The following is an 18,259-nucleotide window of genomic DNA, read 5'->3' on the forward strand; positions in this document are numbered from 1 at the left end:
TCTTACAAAAGAAGGATAATAAAGCCCTAATTTTCCAATCTAATCAGACTGATTTAACGACCCAGAAACCGATAGCCAAAGTGATTCCATTTTTTTTAAAACCTTGATGATATAGACAGGCGCCTTAGTAAATTAGTATGTTACATTTTGGGTCTAGTCCCCATTATTTTCCACAACTACGAATATTTATGTTCTAGAGCAATTCCTACATACAGAACATGCTTTGCTGTATTGGCATTGCAACTTGCACCTCTCACTTTAAATGTTGCACTTTTAGCTTTCTAATATTGCACCCCCATTCACCTCTCACTTTTAGCTTTCTACACGCAGCCTTATCTCTGCATATACACAGTAAAAGCTCTTCCCAAGAAACCTGGTCACCCAAGTCAGAATGAAGCAACCACACAAACTGTAATGATCTAAATTTGCACCTTGTATGCGCTATACAGTGGCTCCAAGGTACAACGTTATAAAGCTGCCAATGCAACACTTATTAACCGAAGGTACAACCGGCGGTACCAATACCAACGGATAGCTCAGCTGGTCAAATTGATGTCATCATATATCTGTTCATTGTATTGACTACTGGGGAGTACTAGAAGGCGAACCATTTAATGGAGTTGTTGGCCATGTATCAAATTAGTGTTACAAATCTTTTTATTAAATATTCGTTTTATGCTTATTTGAAGGGGGGAAATCGTTTATAGACCTTCTGGATGTTGCAATTAGAATGAATTATACTCCTGATTTGACAAAGTAATAAACAATTTTAAAAAAATAATTAGATTATGGGTTAAGTCTTAATTAGGCTAAGCATGAAAGAGACCGGATCTGCTCCTCACACCTGGCGCCTCCCACACACATCCTATCATATATTGGGAATATCTCCCGTACTTATTTATTATTATTCACGGGAGATGTTCCCAATGCACGGTGGATGTGCATGTGAGGCGCCCATTTGTGAGGAGCAGATCCCATCACCGCATGAAAGAATTGATCGACCAAGACTTAAATTATGAGTTAACATTAATGCCCTACAACACATTCCAACTCCCGATGATAAGTATGGGAGATGTTTCCAATGCACGCTGATGTGATCTTTTATGGGGTTTTGAACCCATTGAATATGCTACATTCTAGGGGTGAGGACATCCAGCTACTTTTAAAGGTTAATACCCTTTCTAGAGATGTCTTGGTTCAATTCTTGAAACTTAAAATTTTTTAATCTAAGAGCATTTTTGTGTATAGTGTGTATAGACACTTTGAACCTTGTAGGATGCAGCTTGGGCTGAATTAGTCTAAACCTAAACCCAAAAAAGTTGGGTTTGCTTGGTTTGAAGGTCACCACGTCAGGTTCAGAATTAGGGTTGAAAAAATGAATCTGACTATCTTTTGACTGGGTTAGGATTTGAGGCCTTGGAGAATCCAACCCAACTCAAATCTGACATATTTTTGCACATTTACCTATATAAATATCATATAACTTAAAATTATAAATATGTATGATATGTGTGTATGTACATCTAATATAAATTGCACCCATACATTAATCTTTTGAGTTTAAAAGCAAAAATCTTTTGGCATAAGTATATTATTCCTTAATAAAGTAAAGTATGGCATTCTTAATGCACCATGACTTTGTTTCCATATATATCTATACTATCTATAAAAGAGTGAATTTATAACCATTTAGAAACTGCCCACTCATAACTGTTCAGAAACTATCCACTCATAACTATTCAGAAATTACCCACTTATAATTTATAACCATTTAGAAACTGCCCATGAATTATAAATACTTGTCTTAGAGATACTGCTACGTGCTGTTTTTCCCATTTCCCCAATCCCCACAGGGATGGGATGATTTTCCCCCTCCTAGGATGGGGATGGGGAAATTTCCATCCTCATTGGTGGGGACAGGGATTCCCATGTATATGTATGCATTTGGCCTTTTGAAAAATGGGTTTAAGGCCTTTGAGGCCCAAAACTGAATATTTGTGTTTCTTTATCATGAATTAGTTAATGAATTTGTGATAATATATTAAAAATTATAGTTGAATATAACTGAATATATTTGGATTACCTTGATAGAATTGTAAATTGTAACTATTTTATTTTCTTTAATTAAAAAGTAAAATGAATTTAACATCATAAGAAAAGGCAAGGCATGCAGGGAGTGGGGTTGGGGATGGGAAATCCCTGTCCCCATCGTAACCATTCTTAATATAGACCAATTGAACCATGATAAACCTACAATTTTCTGAGTATGGTATGTCCATTAATTAATGTTTTATTTAGAATAAAAACCAAGTGGGAACGCAGGAAAAAGAGTCATGACCCAGGACCAACTGGAAAGGGACTACCATATACCCCACCATATATGGGCATAAATCCCTCAACCCCCCCACCTCCGGCCAGCTCCGGTCAGCATTGCACAGCAACAAGGGCTGAGGGGATGCTCGCCTCAAACCAATGAAGTCGGTGAAGCTGTTACATCTCCGACTTTATACCTAATGAAGTCGAGGAAGCTGTCACATTGTCCCTAGTCACTAAAGATGAAGACGACTGGATAGTCTGTATATAATGTCTGGAGATTGATGAGCTTAATGAGAGGCTGATGATGGACCACAGTCGAGTACAGAAATGTCATTATATTAGAGCATATTTAGTCAATTGTTCATACTCTTTCTTTTTTTATTCTGTTCTATCTTTAGGCCATCTTTATAATCTGTAGTTTACCGAAAGATCCATTTACTGTATCAAACTATCAATGGGCTAGAAATAGTTCGAATATTGCCATGAACTTTAATTTCAGTAAGCCCTTCCTTAGTTGACAGGAGAGTATTTACTACTGTGGGTTGACAAGAATCTCTTCAACTTAGTGACTCTAAAGGTAGAACACTAGATCTCAACTTCAGTATTAATATGCAAAGTTGTTCATATATATAGTTCACTAGATGCTCTTAGCGCTGGAAAAGAGGAAGATAACAGTAAAGGAAAATCCTGTAAAAACAATCCTTTTTTGATTGATATATATCAAGATAAAAACTTCGTAATAACTGCAGATCAATCTCAAAAAAGGGACAAGACAAGGACCCATATATTTCGTTGCAAGATCATGAACTGTGCATCCTCTCAGACAAATAAATTCTCTTTACCATCAACACGATATATGGGGGATGTGGCTAAAATGAGGGAAAAATTCAAAACCCATTAAATTCTTCATCTACCAGACACATGGAAAAGCGGGAAAAGACCCTACATTTTTTCCATATTTTCACATGAAACCCTAATCTTTCTTTCATCCAGTTGTCCTACGCCCCATGTGTTCCCCCGCAGTTGTATTATACCTTGATTTAGATGGCTGAGACAGAAAGTACCCCATAGTAGTATAGATGATTTCTTCTTATTTACAGTAGTTTGAGTGGGGTCATGGTAGTTCATGAATGATTGATCTACACATATGTGCAGGCTCATGTTGTTGGTGTCCAGCTAAAGATCTAGATCTCTTACAAACCTACAATAGTTGCTTTATGGACCTCTTTTTCTTCACCTACCACTGTAGCATTTCAATTGGCAAAGGGTCATTCGTAGATACTATTTACAAGCAGAAATGTCAAGAATCCAATCCTTCACTACTGTTGTAGATTAATCTAAATTGGGTTTACAACTACATTGCCATATAAGTAGTGTAAGGCCAAGTACAGAACATCCAGTAGGGCTGCCCATGGTTCGGGCCATGGACCTGATCCGGACCCAGTACTCTTGACTCTATAGGGCCTGTAAGTATCAAATCCAGAAGACCAGAACCAACTCCATTATTGATCATCAGGTTTCTCTCTGGCTTGACCCAATAAGCCCTGATTATACTTGATAAGTCCATAGCCTGGCATTTTGATATATACTTGACAAATGCCATTAGAAAGCCTGATTATACTTAGGAGGGGCGGACTGAATAGGCAGGGACCCAATCATTCGCGTCGGGTCTTAATTGGGTTGGAAGTTGGAACTGGTAAAGACCAGAACTCAAAATGCAGACCCAAAACCGACCCTACAAATATTCAGAAATCCAGATAAATGTAGAGACAAACACTGATGTCTGTATATCAAACAATTGGGATTATATATGTACTTGTCTACTTGCTTTATACCCTCGACCGTACTGTTATGGTGGAGATTGTTTGGGTCTACATTGATCAGACAATGTAGTCAGTGGTACCTTAGCTTAGAGGTTCTAGGAGCCATGGAAACGTCAAATTTAATTACAGTTCACATTCAATTATATTGCTTAGTGCACAGACACGGATATATGAAAGCCTACAGTATGTAGGAGCTGAAGATCAAAAGAGAAACTCAACCAAAGATCCAAAGGAAGTGGCCATGTGAGATTTTGAAGCTTCTGAACTGGCCACAGTTTACTGTAAACAAGAAAAAAAGAAGACATGGAGCATTTGGAAGTCAGAATGTCAGATAGCCAACCGCACCACGCGCTGTGATAAATGTGGGCATTTATGTGCGGCGAAGTGTTGCTGTTAGGCGTTGGAACCATTTAATGCAGTTACTACCCACAATCGATCTCTATATAAACAGTCTCCGTATTCAAATTCTATACCAACGAGTTATCACAAAAAGGTCTCAAATATGACTCGTGGGTTTCGTAGGATAGCTCTACTCTCACTGTTGTGTTTTAACGTGTTTGTAGTGAGTGTTCTTGCTAAAGATGTTTCCACTGTGAAAAATGATGATGAGAAGTTCCTTCATGGCGGCAAGGGAACTGGATTCGGTGGTGGGTTTGGTGCTGGTGGCGGAGCAGGGGGTGGATTTGGTGGAGGTGGTGGTTTTGGGGGTGGAGCCGGTGGTGGCTTTGGTAAGGGTGGTGGAATAGGTGGCGGCTTTGGTAAGGGTGGGGGTGCTGGTGGTGGCTTTGGAGGTGGAGCAGGTGGTGGAGCTGGTGGTGGCTTTGGAGGTGGAGCAGGTGGTGGAGCTGGTGGCGGCTTTGGCAAGGGTGGTGGAGTTGGTGGCGGCTTTGGCAAGGGTGGTGGAGTTGGTGGCGGCTTTGGTAAGGGTGGGGGTGCTGGTGGTGGCTTTGGAGGTGGAGCAGGTGGTGGAGCTGGTGGTGGCTTCGGTAAGGGTGGCGGTGCTGGTGGTGGCTTCGGTAAGGGTGGCGGTGCTGGTGGTGGTTTCGGTAAGGGTGGCGGTGCTGGTGGTGGCTTTGGAGGTGGAGCAGGTGGTGGAGCTGGTGGCGGCTTTGGAAAGGGTGGTGGTGCTGGTGGTGGCTTTGGAAAGGGAGGTGGAGTCGGTGGTGGCTTTGGAAAGGGAGGTGGAGTCGGTGGTGGTGCTGGTGGTGGCTTTGGAAAGGGTGGTGGTGCCGGTGGTGGCTTTGGAAAGGGTGGCGGTGTCGGTGGTGGCTTTGGAAAGGGTGGCGGTGCCGGTGGTGGCTTTGGAAAGGGTGGTGGAGTTGGTGGCGGTTTTGGTAAAGGTGGTGGTGCTGGCGGTGGATTTGGTAAGGGTGGAGGAGTTGGCAGTGGAATTGGAGGTGGTGCGGGTGGTGGTTTTGAAAAAGGAGGCGGTGTAGGTGGTGGTTTTGGAAAAGGAGGCGGTGTAGGTGGTGGCTTCGGCAAAGGTGGTGGCTTTGGTGGTGGGATAGGAGGAGGTTCTGGAGGTGGAATTGGTGGAGGATTTGGCAAAGGTGGTGGCTTTGGTGGTGGTGTAGGAGGAGGATCAGGAGGTGGAATTGGTGGGGGGTTTGGCAAAGGGGGTGGCTTTGGTGGTGGAGTAGGAGGAGGATCTGGAGGTGGAATTGGTGGAGGCTTTGGAGGTGGCGGAGGTTTCGGTGGTGGGGGAGGAATTGGAGGACATCCATGATTAGTTCTCTTCCGGTCTTATATTGCATGCCAAGTGTAGCAACGTCTCTATGTTATAGCATTGCAACGTTACGTGTATTACCTGATTTCTGTCGTTATTTATGTAATTCTCTATCTACCATAATTATTGCTTTTCTAAACTATCTTTCTCACTCCCTCTCATTTCACTTTTGGCGAGGATCAAAATATGCAAATAATGTGTGCTTAGATAATAAGATATTGTTAATTGTTAATATTGTCCCTCTTAACCAATAAAAATATTGTTCTCTTTCATCTTACACATACTTTATTTTAATCTAGACTAGATTATAAAGGGGAGATTATTTAGGGCCCGTTTGTCGTGTTTTTCTGTGTAGTCTTTCAGCTGTTTACAAGTCAGAAAATTTGATTTTTGGTCTATTTTTGTTTGACTTGTGGAAGATCTAGTCATCAAAAGATGGAGCGTCAAAAAGATGTGAGAAGTTCATTTTGGGTTGATTTCGAGAAACTTCAAATAAAGCTTTTCGCATTTTTCGCATTTTATTCTCACACGGAAAGACGTGCATCTGCCAAACTTGCTTCGGGTTGCTCAGATTTTCATGCAAAAACTCAATGTGTCTTTTACATGTCAGAGCTACCAGAAGATCTTTCAAAAAAGATATGCCAAACGGGCCCTTATTCTTCACGTTTCAAAAACACTCATCTTAATTAAGGCATTAAAATTATGATTATGCCTTCATTATGAATGTACAATGACAATATTAGGAGAGGTTTAAATTCAACCCAAAACTTGATTTTTGTTTTCTCACTTAATAAATTAAACAATGAGAGCCACTCAAATATAGTGAATAATCTTTTTGGGTAATTTGAGCTTTGTTAAGTGCATCTTTTCGCGTGGGCTAACAGCTTTTTAGAAGCTTGGCAGCCCGCGTTTTGGTCTTTTCCTGTTTAGTTGGGAAAGATCTAGCCGTCGAAAGCTATAGCCTTGAAAAAACGCAAGAAGCCAATTTCGGGTTATTTTTGGGAAGTTCTAAATAGAGTTTTTTGCCTTTTTTTTCAATTCGTCTTTGTATGGAAATATGCACGAATAGACACGCTTTAACCAAATGATTTTTAAGCTACTAAGATCTTGATGCAAAAACTCACGTCGTCTTTTCAAGGTCATAGCTTTCAGAAGATCTTTCAAAATAGACTTACCAAATGGCCCCTAAATATGATGTGATCAAAATAAAGTCTTTTATATGCAAAAAAAATTGGGTTTTGAAAACCTTTAAAGCATTATTCAACATTTCCATCAAGAAAATTAATGAGATGGTGTGTTTGTGTCTTTATCTGAAAATGAAAGGAGATTTTTATGAAGATAAAAAATGTAGGGGAAGTTTAAGTACTTGTTAGAAAACCCAAGAAAAATTTAAGTGATATCCTCTAATCATGAAACTTTTGCTTTTGTTTTGAAGAGAGGTGTGATTGTTTCATCAAACATCCAAACACATCTCTTAGTTAAAAAAATCCTTCTTAAATTCTTAGATATCAATTTATCTTTGAACAAATTAAACACTAAATCAACAATAAATTATTTGTACTGCAATCTTTTAATCATTTTGCCTTTGTTGCTGCCAAATATGAGGCCAAGGGAAAAAAGGAGATTTCACTAGTGTTCGAGGCTGACTGGTTTGATCTGTAAACAAGAGAAGAGCACACGTCAGAGGCCCTGGGTGTTATCCTAGGGGTGGAGACTCCGACGGTCAAATTAGCTGAGTGCTTAAGAGGGGTTGGACCAAGCAAGAGACAAGGGCTCATAGCTTAATCCTTAATAGCCAAGAATGATTCTCTTGGGATTCTCAATATGCTTACTTTGAGATGAATATCCCCTTTTATAGCTAACCTTGCCTTAGGAGTGGTTGGAAGCAGTTGGTGATATGCGGCCTGGATTTGATCTGGTCAATGCCACATGGCACGATCTGAGGCCTGCCAAGTATCCCTACATCACTTGCCCCCACTCTTGAGGCCATAGTGGGTGAGGTCGGATGGCGTGCCGTGCGGAGACCTCGGCTTCGGCCGAAGAGAGTACCATGGAGTTGCCTGAAGGCATCGACCTCGGCTACAAAGGGCTCTCCTTGGCGATTATGTGGGGATTGCTTCTCTATTCGTTCCCCGTCTTAGTGGAGGATCGTTATGGGCTCAGAACACGTGATCGTGGCCAGCACAGGTGTGGGACATCCGCATTCATCAGTCGTGCCTCGTACGGGTGTTGACGTCATCTGATGCAAGTCCATACGTTGGATGGGCATCGGTGCTAAATGGTCGAGGCTATGCCCGAAACGGTGTGGAGGGGTGTCCGATTTGGGTTGTTCTTGACCCGGAGCTAACAGGAGAACCGACTCATTCCTTCGACATCATTTCATCTTCCCTAGGTCAGGCTATCAGATCAATTAGTCTATGGTCGTTTGATCAAAGAGATCTAAGTCGTACGCTTTCCTTTAAATAGGGACGCTGGTTGAGTGAATCTTCACATTTGCTCGAACCTTGAGTCTTTACCTGTGATCACAGAGACCTTGGCTACCAACAACGAATTCCCTAAGCCTCACATTTGCTTGAACCTTGAGTCTTTACCTGTGATCACAGAGACCTTGGCTACCAACAACAAATTCCTTAAGCCTTATTTCCTTGAACAGACACTAGGTAAAGAACTCCCATCTTCTATATGTCAACCTTAGACTCTAGACCTGAGTGTTATGCCCTTCCCAACCGGTGTGACCCTAGCAGCACTTCTTCCACCTCGAATAGTAGTGGGAGTGACAGTAGTGACTCTGAGAGCTCCCCTCGGGTGTCTAGCGTCCAGGTACTAAGGGAGAGGACCACCCCATGGCGAGCCAAGCACGACCAATGGGGCATGGACTCTCCCGATGAAAGTATTGGCTCCACGAGACCGAGGACCAATGTCACCGGGAATGCCCCTGAGCTTCTTGAAGTGGTGGAGCCAGAGGAGGCTAAAGAACCTACTCCCGAGGAGTGGGCTGAGGCTGAACGTCGAGGCGTGACATTGGTGCATCACCCCCGCTCCGACTTTGATAGTGAGCTCAGCAAAGAGCAAGTGAGGGATCTGTCTAAGAAGTATCAGCTCCCATGGGGTTATAAGGTTAGTCCCCTACATAGGTGACAAGCCATGGTAGCTCACCGAGGGGGAGGTGTGTGTGCATGAGCACTACCTCCACTTCAGCCTTCATTTTCCCTTGCCTCCTCTCATCCTAGAAATCCTTAACTACTACAACATTTCCCTTAGCCAACTTGCTCCAAACACCATTAGGACCATAGTGGTCGTGTTGGTGATGGCTCGCCTCCAAGATGTGTCTGTGACCCTGAAAGTCTTTTGAGGTCTATTCACATTAAGGAAGCATCCTGACGGGGAAGGTTTGTGGTACTTCCATCCACAACTAGAAGAAGAAGTTTTTCTTCATTAGTTGTCCACAAGGATGGTCCTTCCAATCTGACTAAGGAATGCCAGACTTGTTGGCCAAGAGGATTAAGTCGTACAACAGCGAGGAGGAGTCGGCCGTGATGAATCAAATTCGGCTGACTGGGATGATTCATGTCGGACCCTTAGTGATGGAGGAGGCCTTGGTGTTAGTTGTCCTCAGTCCTGCCCCCCTTGGTATGGGCACTCCTATTGTCGTCTAGTTGTGTCGCTTATTTAATGTTCATTGCCTTTCTTCTAACGTTGGTCATCTTCCTTGGTTGTAGAGATGGACAACAGCTTGAAGGAGAGACTTCTGCAGGCAGCGAAGGCAAAGTGCAGGAAGGGCCCGACTAAGGGGCCTTCACGTAGGCTGAGCAAGAGGGAACCACCTAGGCCAAAGGGGAATGCCGAGGCTGAGAAGAGGAAGGAGGCCACTCCCAAACAGTTAGCCGATGCCCCTCAAGACCCGAGGGTGAAGAAATTTGTGGTGAGGGACTGCAGGGCTGAGTGCATCATAAGAGGATCTCGACAGTCAGGGCCTCACTCCTTGGACCCATGGGATGACATCCCGCTAGTGGCACATTAGGTGTTTCGCCCAAACAAGAAGGTCGAGGGTGACTCACTGATCAACGCAGGCACCGGCCACAACCTTCACTCGCATTGTGATATTGCCCTGTTACTTAGAGGATGTTTATCGTGGGCATTTTTTTTTGAAAAGCAGTGCCATGTCAGAGCCTTGTCAAAGATTCCAATTTTTAAGGCCTACCATACTGTTTAGTTCAAGCGATTTTTGAAAAAACGGTGAAAACGTTTTTGCCTTGTAAAATAGTGTCCTCCCGTTGCATGATTTGACGTTTCATGCATCAGCAAGCTGTTGCCCCTAAACACCAAATGGGGTGGTGCTTACATGGCATCCTAGCTGTCTGCTGAGTTTTCCAGTGCTTCTCGGCCCACCGGAATGTCAACCCCAATGGTAAGTAGGGTTTACTGCACATATTTTTTCTCTATCGCTGAAGTTTTTCCCCTCTCACCGCTCAACCGCTGTAGTCATCATTAAGGGAGGTTATCGCCAGAGGAGGTATTGTGCTATTCTTTTTTAGTTTTTAGGATTTCAACAATTTTTTCCATGGAGAAACCTCTCTAATACCGTCATTTTTGCATTTTTTTTTTTTGTTTCCAAGAGGAATTTACAAAGCATCATCATCATCTGCTCGGTGATGAATGAGGTCTTCTCTTCGCCGCCGGGGTGCATCTTGATCTAGTCATACCTAGAGAAAGCATCCATGAAGCTTAACAACTCGTACCTTATAGTGGCAATAATGAGGCGATCAACCCTCAACTAAGAAAAGTTGTCTTTGGGGTAGGCCTTGTTGAGATCTGTGAAGTTAATGCGTATGCGTCATTTCCCATTAGCTCTTTTAACCATGACCATGTTAAACAACCATTTAGGATAGTGTACCTCTTGGATGAAGCCGATGTCAAGTAGCTTATCCACCTTCTCTCCAATAGTTTTTCAACGCTCTGATGCAAAGTTCCTCTATTTTTGCCGAACTGGCCAACAACTTCCGTCCACGCTTAGCCTATGAGTAATGATCGGGGAGTCAATTCCTAACATATCAGTGGTAGACCAAGCAAAAACATCGGCATTAGTTTTGAGGAAGTTTACCAGTTCGAAAAGTGTGTCCTAAGGGAGGTGTGACCCGACTAATACCGTCTTCTTGGGCTCCACCTCGTCTAGGGGAATTGAGATGAGATCCTCGGTCGGTTGGCCTCGGTTCACTGGTTCGTCCCTAAGGTTGAGACCTTCCAACGATAAAGCTTCCTTATTATTGTCTTTTAGTGCTGCAACATAGCACTATCTAGCAACTTGTTGGTTTCCCCTGACTACTCTCACACCATGCTCAGTGGGGAACTCCATGGCGAAGTGATAGGACAAGATGGCCACCTTGAGTGCATGAAGGGTCAGTCTCCCTGTGATGGCATTGTATGGGGAGCCTATCTTCACGACCAAGAACTTGGTCATCTAGGTGACTTACCGAGGCTCGGTCCCTACTGTGACTGGTAGGGTAATCTTCCCTTCGGGCTTGACGACTATTTCGGATAACCCGACTAGTGGCACATCCACAAGTTGCAACCAATCTTGCATCAAATGCATCTTCTCAAATGTGTTGCAAAACAAGATGCCAGCCAAGGAGCTACTGTCTACAAGGATTCTCTTTACCATGTAGTTGGCGATAGTCATAGACACCACATCGTCATGGGGCAATGAGACCCCTTGTAGGTTGTCGTTAGAGAAGGAGATGGTGTCTTCCGGCCTCGGCCTTTTAGGCATCGGGCTTTGGATGTTGTACTGTTTGGTGTGGCTACCTGACCCAGAGGGGGGGGACGGATTTGTGGAATATGGAGTTTGGAGTCGCCACCTAAATTTTTGGGAAATGGGAATCTAAGAAAACCTAAAATTTTTCAAGAAAAAACATTTTTTGTTTTCTTGGAGACTCATTGCCCAATGGGGATGAGATTCTTAGGGTCCAGGGACCATTATACGGTGTGAGAAGGTGTTAGGCACTCTACACTCGCCTAGTTAAACCGGCCTCTACTTCACCAATGTTCCAAGGAAATTTAACAATTTTGGGCATAGATTAAGCATATCAATTTATCAAGGAGAACACAAAGTTGCAATTCTAACTATTCAAACAAAATCAAATGATAAGAAAAAAACAAAGACAAAATGATTCAATGACCAACTATGCTAGCAACTAAGATATGTTATGGTAGAAAAAAAGTGAGTTTACTAGGTGAACTCACTATTTTAACTCCCAAATGCAAGATGACAAGAAATGACCTATCATTGTGAGGATTAAATCTGAAGATGAATGCGTGAATTGCTGAAAGGTAGTTAGAATAGGTGAAAATTGAAAATTTGAATAAAAATTGACAAATGCAAAAATCATGAAATTTGATTGTAAATCAATGCTCATATATGCATAGACAATGAAAAACACCCTAACTATCCAGACAATGAGATTCATGGGCTGACCAAAGTCCAAAGCAAAGGGAACTTTATGAAGGCAAGCATATTTCGTTTATCAAAATGGTGATATGAGAAAGTAAATAAAGTAGAAATGGATTATGGAGGGGCCTAATATGCTAATGTGGTACATGTCTAAATGGTGCTAATTTAAAAATAAAAAGCCTTCTATTGAAATGAACAAGCAAAGCATACCTAATGTCTTATTTAAAGGAGTTATTTTCCCTACCTTGAATGGAACTTGAAATGATGACCAATCCATGAGACTTAAAAAATAAAAGGAAAAAAAATTGGTTCAATGAGACTAAATCAAAAAAATAGCTAAACAAATGAGTGGTGGGCTTGATAAATTTTTAAATTCAAAGCTTCCATGTGTCCCACTTAAAATCTTAACAACAAGATTGAAATTTAATGCAGAATTCCTGCCATGGATGATACCTAGCCTAGACTCTAGACAAATGGAAATATTTTTTTTTTTTTTTTATGGAAATCATTCATTGTCAATCTTAAAATTTTTTTCTAGCAAAAGGGATGAAATGAGCAATGTGCCGACTACTAAGTAAAAAGATGTTAATTATACCTATAAGTAAGACAACACTTTATCTATCGGATGCATGCTAATGGGCTAATTCTACTAAACTATTCAAAAGAAATCAGAAAATAAGAAAAGAGATAAAACTTGAATAAGAAGATAAAAAAAAACTATCGTACCTCATAAACAATTTCAACAACATTTAAATTTTGAATCAACAATACCCTATGCATCGAGGATAAATCTACTTGTCAAGCTCCTCTTGGGATGCTTTATTCTCTTTTGAGTGATCCCCAAGCTTTAGAATGAACTTTGATTCATTTTGGTGGACCAAGGATGTTGGTTATGTAGCCCAAATGATGTGGAAGAACTGCTGAATGCTTGTAAATTTCTGCTACATTGATATTGCTTCAATAAGGCTTCATACTTCTTTTGAATTGAGGCATGACCCATGGGTGTTTTTGGCTTCAAACCGATATGGAGGGACTATAGGGATGTTGGAGAGTGAGTGGGGAGGCTTTGGGGCGTGGGTAATGGCTATGGCAGTTGAGCTTTCTCCCTAAGCTCGCTTGTTTCTAGGTTAGATTGTGTGTCTAGGATGTGAGAAAGGGGTGGTATTTATAGATTTTTTGGGAATATTCTAGAATGGAATGGAGGGCTGAGATAGGAGACAAGGGAGATCAATGGCTGAGGTTTAAAGGGTTTTTGGAGGGAGATTGATTGGGAGAATGGGTTGTCAAGACAGCTTTGAGAGAGATCATCTCAATCAATCAAGACAAAGAGTGGAAAGTTTCACCAATTTACCTAAAGTTTCCCAGTTTAGGTGATTGGCTTGATTGATTGGAGGCTCTAACTATTTAAATCTTAGATTTTTAAGATGTTTCTAGAGGCTGAGAGGGAGTTTTGGTCGTGGAATGCCCTAGTTACGAAGTTATTGTGAAAATGATTCCAAAAGGAGGGCCCAAAAGTCTTGCTTTGGGTCTCAAGATGGAGGGGTTAACGGTGTCGAAATTGGATCATCTTGGTGTTGTTGGATTTGGATTTTTGAGATCTATGTATCTATGGTCTTGGATTTTGGATTTGATGTGAAATGAGGATTAAGATTAAAATGACTCTTATCGGATGATCGGAATTGGTTTCGGCTTCGGGTCTCAAGATGAAGGAGTAAACGGTGTTAGACTTGGGCGATCTTGGTGTCTCAGATTTTGGATTTGATGTGAAATGAGGATTAGGATTAAAATGATTCCAATCGGACGATCGAAATCGATTTCGTCTTCGGGTCTTAGGATGATGGGGTAAATGGTGTCAGACTCGGATGATCTTAGTATCATTGGATTTGGATTTTTGGGCTCTACGTACTTATGGTCTCGGATTTTGGATTTGATGTGAAATGAGGATTATTGTTAAAATGACTCCGATTGGATGAAGGGGTAAATGGTGTTGTATTTGGGTGATCTTGGTGTCATTGGGTTTAGGTTTCAAGTCTCTACGTATCTATGGTCTTGGATCCTCAAGGCCCCAACTTTTGTAAAAGTCCAAAAATACCCATAGTCGGCTGAGAAGTTAGTTGAAGCATGCTTGAAGCTCAAAGTGCTGGAGGACGATAATCTGAACAACAAAGCTTAAGGAGACAACCCATTTTTGTACAAAAATGCGATGGAATGACTGTCATATTCAAAAGAATAATGCTCGAAAAACCTTTAATGACAAAAGTGTTGATGAATGTTTTTTATTGAAAATGATGCCCCTGGAATCTCCTCCTAAGGTATGCTCCCATAGCTATCTAGCACTTGTTCGACTGTTGACAGAAGGATTGTCGTATGCAGGCCAATCCCCGAATCTTCCCAAAGGGGTTTCTAAAATGGAATCTCTCACCCACAATGTTTGTGTGGCTATCTAGGACTACGGTCACCCTTGTAATAAAGGAATTGCGGATTCTCTTACTAGCCAATTCCCTAAGATTTTTCAGGATGCATGATTTGAGAAATAGATAACGAAAAAGGAAAGATGACATTTGTCAATGAGAAAATCTTTTTTGCAAAAAACTGTTGAATGTGGGAAAGTCATTCCAATGTATTTTCTTATTAAGCATAAATGAAAGACATCCAACAGATTGTCACACCTAAGCCATGCATGTTTGACATGGGCAAGTCAATATACATGGCTCTTTGGGCATTTAACTTTGAAATCCAAAATATGATTTAATGTTGGGAGATGGGTCAACCACTTAATATGAAGATTAGGGGCGTATGGGACTCATGGCTCCCATCCAAAGAAATGATTGTAGTGTTGTTGATGCTGATATGAAGACGAGATAATGCAAGTGAGAAGATGCTTGAGTTGATGATTACATACCTGGTGCTTACCTTTGTTGATGCTCAAAGGTTGTTGTTGTTGATTCTAACTGATACCTTAGAGATGTATGATGGAGTAAATGGTGGTGATGGACTACATGATATGCTGAGAACACTTTTTTTTTTCTAGAGAAATGTGAATGCATGACTTGTTAAAAACATTTTTTTTTTGTTTTCTGGAGAACATTTTTTTTTGTTGGGACTTTCTTGCCTCAAAAGCACCATTGGAGTTATTGAACTATTATTAGCACGTTGCACACAAAGAATTGATCCAAAACTATTGACTTAGAAGCTTAGCCATTTCCTCAAGATACACATATCACTCATATCTGCCTAGGTTTAGGCCTTGTCATCAGACTAATCATTCACGATCTACTCGATTTTGGATCATGTAGCAAATCTCTACATAATTCATGCCCTTAGCTTCAATTTCCTTCATCTTCAGCTATGTGTAGCTTGTGTCATTTATTCTTTGTAAGCTCATCTTGGAGGGATATGGACCTCAGTGCTCATGCCATTTATTATTTTGTGCCTAATCTTCTACCTTGATGCCCTTTCAAGTTTTCATCTAGCAAACTTATTTCTCCTTTTTTTGCTTCTTTTTTTTGTGCCTTGTCTTTTTCTTGAGTTGCCCTTTCGGGTTTTCAGCTCAGTGGGCTAGGGAGATGTCCTTACTTTGCAATGGCTGCATCTAGAACAAGGGCCTAGACCTAGACTGCCTACATACCCGATGTGGGATCAAACAGCGTAGTTCCGAGAGTTGATTATGATAATAGGTGCTTAGCAGCTTCTTAAGATTCAGAGAGGACTTTGTTTGGGACAAAACGTGGTTTAGCAATTAGTTTAGAAAAAGGAGGGATAAAAAGGCTCAATAAATAAGGTTGCTTTGATGGTTTGTAGGTTGGTGAAAAAGACAATGAGGTGTAAGTGTTCAAGGGTCACCTTCTTGGTGAGACTTATAGGGCATTTCTTTTTCAGCAAGGGAGTGTCTTAGAATTGTACCACCTATCTCCTTTGACTTGAGGCTTTCGTTGCCCAGGGGACCGAGGAGGCCTTTTCCTTAGGACGAAGTGTGTCTAAGGGCTTGGGTGAAGAAAGGAAGGGATAGAAGGCTCAAATTGAAAGTGGCACCTAGGGGCCTATTTAGGGGTTATGAGTGCACTGTATCACCTCACTTGAGTAACTAGATAGTTGGGGACATGATAAATTGCATCTTTGACTTAACTTGTCATGGGACTTCACTTCTCTTTCTTTAAAATTTTACTTTTTTTCCTCTTTTTTGTGCTTTTGTACAAAACATTTGTTGAGACTTTGAATTTTTCTTCATTACCATGTATCCCCAAGTTTGGATGGAAGTGGGTGAATATTTTTCAAAATGACCCTAGGGAAAGTGAAAGGGTACAAAAAGGAGAATATTTTTGGACTTTTCCTTTTTTATTTTGATAAAAAAAATTGAGGTTTTAGAAAGGAAAGACTAAGTCCAAGGTGGTTTGCAAAGGATTATGATGTGACCATGGGTGGTTCAGGGTAAGTGTTAGGCCGAAAATGACCTCCCCTTTTATGGATCCCTTAGGGATTTCTTTGCCCCTTGCCTAAGATATAGGAGGTTAACTCAAAGATCCTTGCCTCATTGAATTTTTTTTTCCTTTTTTTTTCATGCTGCTTAAAGAAATTGAGAAGGTGATTTATCCACTTTAGGAAAGGGTTTAGGGGTCAAATTTCATGGTTTAAGAAAGAAAGGCTTAGGTTCATTCAAAGGTCGCAAGTGGTGAATGTTTGAACATAGGTGGCTTAGTGGGGTGACAATTGGACAAAGGTGGCCTCTCTTTTGGTGAACCTTAATCAGCTACTTTGCCCCTAGTCTCAGAAGAGTTAGGAAGGGATGGAAAGGACATCTTCCTTTTTTTTGTTTTTGTCTTTTTTTTCTTCCTTTTCATTTTTCTAGGCACTTTGAGCTTTGGAAATCCATTCATACCTGAATTGATGACACACCTAGCACTTGTTGGATATGACTATCTTGATATGTCATGCTAAGGAGTTGCATTGAGAGTTGATAGGCTGACTTGTCATGTTGAGGATCTCACGATGTTGATCTATCATTTTGATCAAATGTCTTGACCTGATGTGGATCATGGTGCCTTGTCCTGCTAGTGAATTGCCATGTTGTGGACTAGGACTTATGATTGATGATATGCCAAGTGTTGATGAGTGTGTTGACGATGATCGATAATGTTGCGCTTTTGTTCTTGCTATGATTCCAACACTTGGCCAACTTTCCATGGTAAAGAGTCATAGACTTCAACATTTCTCAGATCCGTTTGATCTTGAGTATGCAATATAGCTTTTCATGTCAATAGGTCAAATCCTTCTCAATGTGCTTCAATGCCAATGAATTCATTTTCTAAAATCTTGCTTTTAGAGACAATGAAATTGCAACTTCTTTTTTGAAAATAGATGAAGGAAAACTCTTTTGGATTTTTGAAGTTTTTGATTTTTTTGATTTTTTTGATTTTTAAGAAAATATTTGATTTTTTTTTGTTTTTTTTTGAAAAATGATGCTAAAAAAAGCTATCCCCTCTGAAAGATGGTAATCACCTAGATTAAAGATTAAGACAAAGAACCCCAAAGAGGGATGCTTGAGAATCCTTTGGTACTTCAGATCAAGAAATGAGTCTCCAACATTGAGGATGAATGTACTTGGAGGAATAGTTAACTCATTATATCTAATGGGGGATCCTAATTGAATTAAGTGCATAGGGGATGGGGGAAGCAGTGAAGAAATGTAAAAACAATTTGAATATTAAAGTTGTTGACTAGGCCACATAAAGGGATGAAAGTAAAGATGAGAAACAACCACTAGAAAAAGGGGATCATGCATGACTTTGTATTTTGTTTGATTGAGAGTGTTGATGTATTAGGTGACGCTGATCTAGTTGGATCATGAAGTTTTCTTTGACTGGTAGTGTTTCATCGTGCAAAATGTGTGAAGGATCCAGACATGGGCCGAAGCCAGTAACGGGTTCTTGGTCGGACTGCTTCATGCTT

The 18,259-nt window shown here is 41.0% G+C and overlaps 1 protein-coding gene across 1 annotated transcript; it reads left to right on the forward strand.

The window, feature by feature from the left end:
* Positions 1-4,401: 4,401 nt before the first annotated feature.
* Positions 4,402-6,142, forward strand: LOC104600933 (uncharacterized). Its single transcript, XM_010264102.3, has one exon. The coding sequence runs from the start codon at positions 4,642-4,644 to the stop codon at positions 5,863-5,865; it is 1,224 nt and encodes a 407-aa protein (XP_010262404.1). The 5' UTR covers positions 4,402-4,641; the 3' UTR covers positions 5,866-6,142.
* The last annotated feature ends 12,117 nt before the right edge of the window (positions 6,143-18,259 follow it).

The sequence above is a fragment of the Nelumbo nucifera genome, chromosome 3 (assembly GCF_055504915.1).
Source record: "Nelumbo nucifera cultivar China Antique chromosome 3, China Antique-T2T, whole genome shotgun sequence".
NCBI lineage: Eukaryota > Viridiplantae > Streptophyta > Magnoliopsida > Proteales > Nelumbonaceae > Nelumbo > Nelumbo nucifera.

Bases quoted from the DNA above. Each gene is read 5' to 3' on its own strand.
- LOC104600933 (XM_010264102.3), top strand. From the start codon at position 4,642: ATGACTCGTGGGTTTCGTAGGATAGCTCTACTCTCACTGTTGTGTTTT.